This window comes from Garra rufa, chromosome 18 (assembly GCF_049309525.1).
Source record: "Garra rufa chromosome 18, GarRuf1.0, whole genome shotgun sequence".
Classification (NCBI taxonomy): domain Eukaryota; kingdom Metazoa; phylum Chordata; class Actinopteri; order Cypriniformes; family Cyprinidae; genus Garra; species Garra rufa.
Genome location: NC_133378.1, coordinates 32819648 through 32831006, shown reverse-complemented (window position 1 = coordinate 32831006; position 11359 = coordinate 32819648). Strand labels below are relative to the sequence as shown.

Below are 11359 nucleotides of genomic sequence, written 5' to 3'. Positions count from 1 at the left end.
TGTATTTTGCACAAACACTCCACAGGAATCCAGTCTGGAAAAAGCTTTGCCAGGATGATGATGTGGGGCTGTTATGGTAATTTCTGATGTGTTGCTATGCGGTTGCTAGGGTATTCTGAAGTCGTTTTATTGTTTACCAAATAAAAATTATATGACAGATGGCTTAAAAAAGTCAAAGCAACTATTAGCAATTATTTTACTGCAGAGATTCAGAAGTTCAGTATTTGCTTATAACTGCTCATCATGCACAAACACATCACCTCCTCAAGTCTGATGCCATCTACTGGTTTCATTGAGATCCTGCATTCATCTAAATCTCTGGCCAGTGTCTCTCTGCAAGACATCTAAATTTGTAGAATGCTTTTAATTAGAGTAGGAGTGAAACCAATTAAAGTTTATGTGTAGTGCATGTGTTTTGCTTCTCTTTATTAAGTGCAGACACATGAAAACACTTATGAAATGACCACTTTGGATAGTCCTATACGCACAAGGATACAACAAACACAAATTAGCAGGTCAGATGTCAAAAGATGTTTTCCATTTTTTTATTTCTTTGTTTGACACTACATCCCTGCACACAGGGAGAAATATTACTTAATCAGGCCACACAATGCATAAACAGATGTTGAGACAAAAACAAGAATCAGGTCAAGCATGAAATCATTTTAAAAAGATACCCTTGAAAAATATATCTTGGATTAATATGGTTTGACAATAACCCTAGCCTCCCTTAAATTCCTTAATTGTTTAACTTCATTGTGCTGTGCTGAACTCTAGGTGTTCCCAATCAAAAAGTGCTTGTAAATTTGTTATTCTGTATCAGCAAATGTTGAACTTAATCTTTTTGTCTTGTTTTCTTTCAATTAGCATATTTTTGTTTGATTGTTGTTTATAGGCCTCACTGATCAGAGCTGATGCACCTCCGATTTTAATTCTAAAAATCAACATTCTTAGTGATAGTTTTTGGCAAGCGTTCACTCAAAAATGAGGTGCAGATGCTCAGATCAAGGAGGCCTAAAAGCAACCAGTTCCAAAAAGAAAAACAAAACCTATGCTAATTGAAAGAAATCAAGCTGACAAAGTGATACGATAATATATTAAAAGATTTACAAGCATTTTTTTGTAGGTCGGTCATTTTAGTACTTTTTACTTTTTGTAAAAAGTACAAAAAGTATCCGTATTTTTTTTGTAAAGTTGTTACATGAACAAAGTCAGTAAGTTAACATTAACTAGGATTTTCAGGAAAAAAAGAAAATCCTCTCTGGATCAATATGTCTGGAACATATGGAAAGGCCTTTTTCACTTTTTCTTGCAATTACGTTTCACATCTTGCAATTCTGACTTTTTTTTCTCAGAACTGCTTGATACAAACTTGAAATTGTAGGTTAAAAAGTCAGAATTGCAAGATATAAACTTGAAACTGTGAGAAATAAAGTGACTTATTTTCTCCTAACTGTGAGATAGCCTATCTTTGAGTTATAAAGTCCAGTTCTGAGAGGAAAAAAGACTGATATTTTCTCAGTTTATATCTCACAATTCTCACTTAATAACCTACAGAATTGCATGATACAACTCAAAATTGCGAGTTATAAAGTCAGAAATGCAAGATATAAACTCGAAATTGCGTCAGAATTGTTAGTTTATATCTTGGATTCAATCTTTTTGTCAGCTTGTTTTCTTTCAATTAGCATATTTTTGTTTGATTGTTGTTTATAGGCCTCATTGATCTGAGCTGATGCCCCTCAGTTTTTAATTAAAAACCAAAAGATTAATCAAAGAAAATTATTAGTGATAGTTTTGGCAAGCGTTCACTCAAAAATGAGGTGCAGATGCTCAGATCAGTGAGGCCTAAAACCAATCAGTTCCAAAAAGAAAAACAAAACCTCTGCTAATTGAAAGAAAGCAAGCTGACAAAGTGATATGATAATATAATGAGATTTCTAAGCATTTATTGGTAGGCCGGTCATTTTTGATCAGAAATAGCCTACTACAATAAGGTGAAAAAGAAAGCCATTTCTATAGAAGCCCCTTTCTGCCACTAAATAAAAAAAGTTTCATCTTACAATTCTGACATTTTTTCTTCGAATTAGTGAAATAGTGAAATAAACTCGCAATAGAGGGTTTGCACTTACATTATGGTTTGGTCAGTTGCCCAAATGCATGGCCATATTGGCGATACTCTGATGTAAACAACAGCAGTTAATGTACCTCTAAATATGTTGTTCTATTTATGCTGCCTAAACCACTGATAAAATGTGTGGAAGCTGCTAAATCATATAGAGAATGACTGTGGTGCAAGATTTTAAAGTTAATAGGTGGTAAAGATATGTACGAGCAGTCTTAATTAAAATATTAGCCTAATATTTTACCTACCAGAATGGTAATGATAAGAACAAACACAAATGTTGTCAAGATTCTTGCCCTGGAACTCCTGGTTTAGTTTCTCAGACAGTTTTCTGCACTCTTCTTCTTGATTTGTTACAACTTTTGGCAGTCTATAGTAGCCTACTCCAAATGTTTTCCCAGTCCAACCGATTAGTACCAAAACATGACAATAACTGAGCATCTTCAGCAGCAATAATCAGCAAGTTTCGTTCGGTTCTGTGGCAGTGTTTACGTTTAGTTATGTACGTGAAAACACCAAGTTAGCAATTCCGACTTTTTTTTTCTTACAGTTGTGAAATATAAACTCGTAATTGCATGTAATAAAGTCAGAATTGTGAGCTATAAACTAGCAATTCTGACTTTTTTTTCTCACAGTTGTGAAATATAAACTCGTAATTGCAACAAAGTCAGAATTTTGATACATAAATGGTCAATTCTGACTTTTTTTCTTAGAAGTGCGTGATATAAAGTCGCGACTTCAAGTTCTCAGAATTGTGAGATATATATTGGCAATTCTGACATTCTTTCTTAGAATTGTGAGATATAAACTCGCAATTAAGAGTAATAAAGTCAGATTTGCGAGATATATACTGACAATTCTGACTTTCTTTCCTAGAATTGTGAGATACAAACTCGCAATTAAAAGTAAAGTAAGAATTGTGAGCTATGAACTAGCAATTCTGACTTTTTTCTCACAATTGTGAAATATAAACTCGTAATTGCAAGTAATAAAGTCAGAATTTTGAGATATAAACTGGCAATTCTGACATTCTTTCTTAGAATTGTGAGATATAAACTCGCAATTAGAATAATAAAGTCAGAATTGCGAGATATAAACTGGCAATTCTGACTTTCTTTTCTAGAATTGTGAGATATAAACTCGCAATTGTGAGTAATGAAGTCAGAATTGCGAGATATATTAGAGATAATTAGCAATTCTGTAATTCTGCAAGTTCTGAGGGGAAAAAAGACTGATATTTTCTCATAAATTCAGATTTTGCGTGACATAAACTCCCATTTGCGAGTTACTCTTTTTTTTATTCAGGGACGGAAACATATGACATATTATTAAATCTTCTAAAATATTCTAATTAAAAACAATTATGTCAAAGTATTTGCAAGCCCTATTTTAAAGACGTTAGTCACAATCTACTTTCCAAATCTTCCTCACCTACACATCTCTCGTGCCAGAGCTCGCTGTCTTGACCTGTTAGTGGGTGGAGTAGATGTGTAGAGTAGTATGAACAGGTAAAGGTGTGCGTCAGTGTGTTCTCATCTAGCCTACTATCTACTCACTATCGGACCCCCTCAACACATTTTGCAACACTGCTGTTGTGGACTTAACACGAGCTACTACTCTAGACGGCATAATGCTGAAGAAAACGCCAGGCTCGGCCGACGTGGACGCGTCGCGCATTCTTGTGAAGGGGCCCGAGTTTTTGAGGAGACAGATGGAGCGAGAAAGCGAGGCGAATAGAGGACGCGTCAGCGCGGTGGAGAGGTTGGCAGCCACTAAACCTCAATATGTAAAAAGCCAACAAGTTGTCGGTTCCACTCAGGATCCGGTTATCAGCATCGGAGCTGCCTCCGTAAGCAGCCAAGGATCTTCTAACACCGCTAATGCTGATATTGAGGATATTCAGTCCCCTGAAGAAGAATGTAGTAATGTGGTAAGACGGAGCAGCTCTAAGAAACGAGACTCGATTTTATTATACCGACAGAAGTGTGAACTCTTGAGAGGATCGCCTGGTGGGAGTAGGAGATTAATTAAAAAATCGTTATTTTTGAATAAAGACAAGACACACGCGATTCCCGAGGCGCGCGGTGATGAATACGCCACGCGTAAGGACTCCGAGGCCACTCAGGTAACCTTACCCATCTCAAACGGGCGCTCAGGTGAGACAAGAGTTGTGCCGAGAGGACCTCTACACAGAAAAGTCGCTGAAACCCAGGAGCAAGAGCGCAAGAGCCGGAGGGGGGTGGCGCGCTCCAGCTCTGACATCAGTTCGCGCTACTCGAAAAACTTTGCGGACTTTGACGCGTTCTTTAAATACTGTGGACTCGAGGGGGACGTCGTCGAGTCGCTGGGAAGAGAGAACTTCTCCGCGCGTTCGGACGACCTCAGCTCCAAAATTCGGAGCATCAGTGTCTCGACGTCGGATGATGGCGTCTCGAGGAGCAGCGACGGCCTGCAGGAGGAGGAACTGCAGCAGACTGTGCGTCAAGGGTCGTCAGTTGTCGAGCGCAACGCTCGGATTATCAAGTGGCTGTATAGTTGCAGAAATGCAGCAGAGTCAGGAAAGACTCTTCGAGATCTGGATTAACTTGGGTTGGGTTTGACAGTATCACGCATAAAATGACTCAGCTACTTGAAAGATATCTCAAAAAAAAAAATGCATATTTATCTGACATCCATTGACTCATCTTGTATTTAGCCAATCAGGGACTCTCTCTGCTTGAGTAAGTTGACTTACATGTTAATTTCCGTCATATTCAACTAAATGGTTAATTCACCAATTCCTTATGAGATTTTAGAATGCTGGCCTAAGATTTGTGAGTAGGTCTGTGGTTAATATTTTGTTCTGCAACATAAATTAGCCTACATACATAACTCGCACCTGAAAACCACTGTAACAAATTGCTTATTAAGGACTATGCAGTTTCGTCAAGCACATACATGTCCTTGTGGTAATTTTAGTCTTTATTTAGCAGCTTGTTAGCGACTTACTGTGTGTAGTTTGTTGACATGAACATTTCTTAAAGGAATGATAACTACAGACTGTATTTTACTCATAAATCCAAACGTGCCACTCTAAAGACCCATAGGAAATTCCAAAGACAACCAATGGCTCAAAATGGTTACTTCTCTGCTGGTTTTAGGACCTCAAACTGCTGTACTGGTTTAGCTGTTTTGGTTAAGCCTATTCTACATGCCAATACTTGATCCTGGTTACATATTCCACTTCATCTATCTAGATATTATGTTACTTTATTTTATGATATATTACAAGTTATATTTAAAAAATAAAAATAGAATTATTGTTGCATTGAAGCCAGTTTCTGGCACTGAATAAAAAATTGTAAAAAGGGAAAAAACTTTTTATCTCGCAATTCTGATTTTATTCTCACAATTGCGTGATACAAACTATTCTACGCAATTCTTACTTTTTTTTCTAAAAATGGTGAGATATAAACTTGCATTTCTGAGAAATTATGTCAGAATTTTGTGTTATATTTCAATTCTGAAAAAAAGTCAGAATTGCGAGATACAAACTTGCATTTGCAAGAGAAAAGTCTTTTAGAGAGATTTTATCTCTTTTCAGTTTTTATTTTAATAATTCGCAATTGCATGTTTTTGGCCTAAATCAGAATTGTGAGATATAAAACCCACAATTCTGAGAACATATCAGTCTTTTTTTTCCTCAAAATTGGACTTTTTAACTCGCAGTTGCAGGTTTATATCTAAATTCTGGGAAAAAAAGTCAAAACTGCAAGATACTTGCATTTGCACGAAAAAAGTTAGAATTGTGTGTTTTAAAGTCGCAAATGCACAATTCTGACTTTTATCTTGCAAATGCAAGTTTGTATCTCGCAATTCTGAATTTTTTTTCCAGAATTTACATATAAACTCGCAATTGCAAGTTATAAAGTCCAATTTTGAGGAGAAAAAAAGACTGATATGTTCTAGTTTATTTAACACAATGCTGAGAAAAAAAGTCAGAATTGCAAGATATAAACTCGCAATTCTGAGAACATATCAGTCTTTTTTCTCCTCAAAATTGGACTTTATAACTCGCAATTGCGAGTTTATATCTCAGTTCTGAGGAAAAAAGTCAGAATTGCGAAATACAAATTTGCATTTGCAAGAAAAAAGTCAAAATTGTGAATTTCACACAATTCTGACTTTTTTCCTCAGAACTGAGATATAAACTCGCAATTGCGAGTTATAAAGTCCAATTTTGAGGAGAAAAAAAGACTGATATGTTCTCAGAATTGCGAGTTTGTATTACGTAATTCTGAGAAAAAAGTCAGAATTGCAAGTTTGTATTACGCAATTCTGAGAAAAAAGTCAGAATTGCACGTTTATATTCCGCAATTCTGAGAAAAAAGTCAAAATTATGAGTTTGTATTACACAATTCTGAGAAAAAAAGTCAGAATTGCACGTTTATATTCCGCAATTCTGAGAAAAAAGTCAAAATTATGAGTTTGTATTACACAATTCTGAGAAAAAAAGTCAGAATTGCAAGTTTGTATTATGCAATTCTGAGAAAAAAGTCAGAATTATGAGTTTGTATTACGTAATTCTGAGAAAAAAGTCAGAATTGCAAGTTTGTATTATGCAATTCTGAGAAAAAAGTCAGAATTATGAGTTTGTATTACACAATTCTGAGATAAAAAGTCAGAATTGCACGTTTATATTCCGCAATTCTGAGAAAAAAGTCAAAATTATGAGTTTGTATTACACAATTCTGAGAAAAAAAGTCAGAATTGTGAGATAAAAAGTCACAATAACATTTTTTATTTTTTATTCAGTGGCAGAAACAGGCTTCCACATCGTTGCATTCCATTTTGGTAGTGTTATGTGAAAACTGCCTTTCACATGAACCTATAGACACAGTATAAGTTTACAGAGACAAATGACGTTCAAGCTAAACAGGCCATCAAGCCTGTCCGCTATGGAATGCTGAAGGTAGCACCTGGCCCTGAGATATGGAAAGATATGGTTTCAAACAAGCACCTCTGTCCATTGTTGCGCAACAGCGGAAGCGGCGAATAAAAAGCAAGTACATTCACACCCAGCGTGGGTGTATTTAATTTGTGCCACTGTCACACAAGTTTAAGGATTAGCTGTCTGTTTATTCCGACTGACTGCTGACTGTCTAGTCATATCTTCCCTGACTCAGTATGCCTTGCAAATATGGAATGGTATTTTAAGTAACTTGATAAAGTGTGTGCATTGTTGAGTCAAACATCCTGACACGCTATGCAAAAACGCTATGTAAATATGACCATATGTATCAGTCAATAAAGCGTTTTCTTACCTTTTTAGTAGTTACTGTGTATATGCAGTTTACTTTAGTATAATTTGTAAATCTGTTGGGTTATAGCTTTTGTATTTTAGAAGTAGATAATAGCATAAGTATTTTAAATGATCAAAAAAACGCTAAAACGGATTTTATGTACAGTATGTTAACTAAACCCAGTGCTTCTTTTCATCATTTTGGCAGGTATTTTATATACCCATTGTGAAGAGTGTTTTCACATGCACACAAAAACATACCCCTCTGGCCTCTCAAATGCAGACTGTGGCAGGTTAGATCTTGCAGAGGGAGTGTCCGTGGCCTTTACGCTACTTTAAATAATTTTTGGAAATGCAAGGGTTTTTGGCTTCCAGCTGTGGACGCATGTCAGAATTATTCTAGTTTTTGCTGTACATATACACACTGACAAGTTTTTCTAAACACAACGAAAACAGAAGAGCAGCATGTATAACTGTCTTGAGTTGCTGGCATTTGTCTCTTTTAGGAAAATGATGAATTTAGCTAGTCCATATGGTAAAAATTATTCAGGGGTCAAGAAGCCTTACTGGCACAATAATCATTTACTGGCACTATACACGCGCGCACACACACACACACACACACACACACGCACACACACACACACACACACACACACACACACACAATACTTGCAAGTAAAAGTTACTTGCTATGTACACAAATGCTTCTAAACATTTATGTGCACAGGATGTAATTTTCGGCTTGGGTTTCTCACTGGTTACTCTTTTTTTTTTAAATGGCATGACTTCTAATACCCAGCAGGATAATGTGGACTTTCATCTAGGTGGGGTTTTACCTGACACAAATATGAGTCAGATAAGGAAATTGACACAAGGCCTATATATCAGTAAGGGCTTAGTTCACTCAAAAATGGCAATTTTCTCATCGTTTACACATCCTCCACCTGTTCCAAACCTGCATTACCAGTCAAAAGTTTTTAAACAGTAAGATTTGTAATGTTTATAAAGAAGTCTCTTCTGCTCATCAAGCCTGCATTTATTTGATTAAAGTACAGCAAATGTTAAAAACATCAGTAGAATTTTTTCAGATTTCTTTGATACAGCATTTATCTAAAAAATGACTGTGAATTTAACAGTAAAAAAAAAAACTGTAAAAATGCTACGGTAAAAACCTGTAAAATGGTTAACGGTAAGTTCCCCTTCTATATACGGTGAAAAACTGTGTTGGACATTGCATACAATTTTACGGTACTATACAGTTTTTGAAAGTGAAAAAGAACGTAAAATTTACAGTGAATAACCGTAAATTGACATTCCCAGTATTCCATGTGTTTCATTTTTTTTTTATTTGACGTTTTTTTGTTGAAGTAACTTTTTCTTCTTAGTTTTTTCTTGGCAGTTTTGTACATTAGGGTTGTATGTTACATCTAATGTTGTTAAATTAATGTTTTTGCATTATTTCAGTTTTATGTGTGTTACCATGATGGTGTTTAGTGTTTGTGTGAATGACACTGTAAACCTTCTATATATGTTATTATATAAAACCTCCTTGTGATGGGCTTTGGTTCATCATGTGATGTTGTCATCACCACCTGCTTTTGGTGGTTATCAGTGTATTACAAAGGTACAAAACGGATTTCAGTACTTCAAAAGGTTGGTACATTACTATTATATCAGTTAATGAAATTACGGTATTTACCTGTAAATTTACCATCTGTAAAATCTACCATATTTTTCATGGTAAAATTCTGGAAACCACAGCTGCCAGTTTTTTACAGTAATTTTTTTTTTTAGAAATCACTTTTGATCAATCTAATGCATAAAGCAAGTATAAGTATTAATTTCTTTGTATATAAAAAAGACTCGCTTTTGAATGGTAGTGTATAATGTTACAAAAGCTTTTTATTTCAGATAAATGCTCATCTTTGGATCTTTCTATTCATTAAAGAATCCTGAAAAAAATACTCAAATGTTTTAAATATTGATAATTATAATAATAGAAAAATGTTTCTTGAAAATTACATTTTAAATGTATTCAAATAGAAAGTAGTTATTTTAAATAGCAAGAATATTTCACAATCTTACTGCTTTTGCTGTATTTTGAATCAAATAAATGCAGGCTTGGTGAGCAGAAGACACTTTTTTAAAAAACATTTAAAATCCTTCTGTTAAAAAACTTTTGACTGGTAATGCAGGTTTGGAACAGGTGGAGGGTGTGTAAACGATGAGAAAATTGCCATTTTTGAGTGAACTAAGCTCATATTGCCTTGATATATAGACTCGTATAAAATCTTAGTGTTCAAAAACTTTTGACTGGTAGTGTATGTGAGTTTCTTTCATCTGTTGAACACATAAGAAGATATTTTAAAGAATGAAATGTAACCAAACAGTTGACGGCAGCCATTGACTTCCACAGTATGAAAAAAGAAAGAAACTATGGAAGTCAATGGGGGCAAGCAACTGTTTGGTTACCATCATTCTTTAAAACAACTTCTTTTGCATTCAATAGATAAAAGTTTGCAAGAATTGAGTAAATGATGACAGAATTGACATTTTTGGCTTAGCTGGACACCTAGTTGGGAAATTGTTTTGAATACTGTCTTTCAAATAAACATAAAACCTATCCAACATTGTCATATTTGGTAATAACATTCACTCCCCCTGCCTACAATCCCTACCAGACCTGAGACTCAAACCTGCAACATTTGGGTTACAAGTCCGACTCTCTAACCATTAGGCCACGGCTGCCCCCAGTGGTAGGTAAGAGCTACTTCATCAATGCACACATAAAATAGAAAATAAACTCAAATAAATACAAAATCAAATATAAATATAATATTAAAAATACAATATAGAGTGTTTTCATGACGCGTCATCAATCAGCCATTTTGGCAACACTGAGCGTAAACAATGCTACTGAACTGAACCAAAACTTGAATATTTCGCAGATTATTGCTGCTGAAAATGATCAATTATTGTCATGTTTTGGGCTGTACTAATCGGCCAGACAAAGAAAAAACAGTTGGAGTACTATAGACCAAAAAAATATAATAAATCAAGGAGAAGAGTGCAAAAAGCTGTAATAGAAAAGGGGTTTGTGGTTGGCCAAACTGAACCAAGATTTCCAGAGGAAGAAGACATAGTGTAAAAAAAACCTAAAAAATTTGTGTATGTTCTTATCATTAATAGTCAGGTAGCCAAGGTGAAATATTAGGCTAAAATATTAATTAATACTGCTTGTACGTATTTTTTTTTTACCACATATTAACTTTAATTTCTCAAAATATTGCATCCTTTCCTGCTTACTAAATCCTTCTTCAAATGATTTAGCAGCTTCCACACATTTTGTCCGTAGTTTAGACAGCATAAATTAGCAGAACAACATATTCAGCAGTAACGTTATATTCTGTTGTTTACATCCAAGTATCGACAATATTGCTGCGCATCTGGATAACTGGCCAAATTGTGAGGTAAGTGCAACTATAAACAAGATTAAATACTAAATAGTACCTCAAACAGACGAAATGGTTAAAATTAAGAATGAACACTTTTACATTTTCTAACTGCTGTTCATTGTTAAGTTTTCAGTTTTAATAATTTGTTTTTCCTCTCACAAAGCTCTGTACTCACGGCTGGCTGAGGGGATTACAAAAAACCCAATTATTTCTTCTATCCAAAACCAAGCAGTGAAATGTTTACTTTGTAATTTAGCATGATCCAACATGCTTGGTCAGTTTATTCCATCGTTCATTTTCTCCATTTCCCTTCCCCCATCGCAAAATCAAAACATGACAACATGTGCAGCGTCTGTGTCACGTGTAGAAGCTGCAGCTACAGAGAGCTCAGGATAAATCGGCGAGTGATCGACAGCGCCGAGAACCAATCAGCTTGGGAATTCCGGGTAGCAACAAAATAAATACAAACACGGCGGCCAATCACAGGCGACGGGA

The 11359-nt window shown here is 35.2% G+C and overlaps 1 protein-coding gene across 1 annotated transcript; it reads left to right on the top strand.

The window, feature by feature from the left end:
• The first annotated feature begins 3647 nt into the window (after positions 1-3647).
• fam110c (family with sequence similarity 110 member C) lies at positions 3648-7427 on the top strand. Its single transcript, XM_073823545.1, has one exon. The coding sequence runs from the start codon at positions 3756-3758 to the stop codon at positions 4707-4709; it is 954 nt and encodes a 317-aa protein (XP_073679646.1). The 5' UTR covers positions 3648-3755; the 3' UTR covers positions 4710-7427.
• Positions 7428-11359: the final 3932 nt, after the last annotated feature.

Excerpts from the sequence above, each read along its gene's own strand:
- fam110c (XM_073823545.1), top strand. The coding sequence starts at position 3,756 with ATGCTGAAGAAAACGCCAGGCTCGGCCGACGTGGACGCGTCGCGCATT.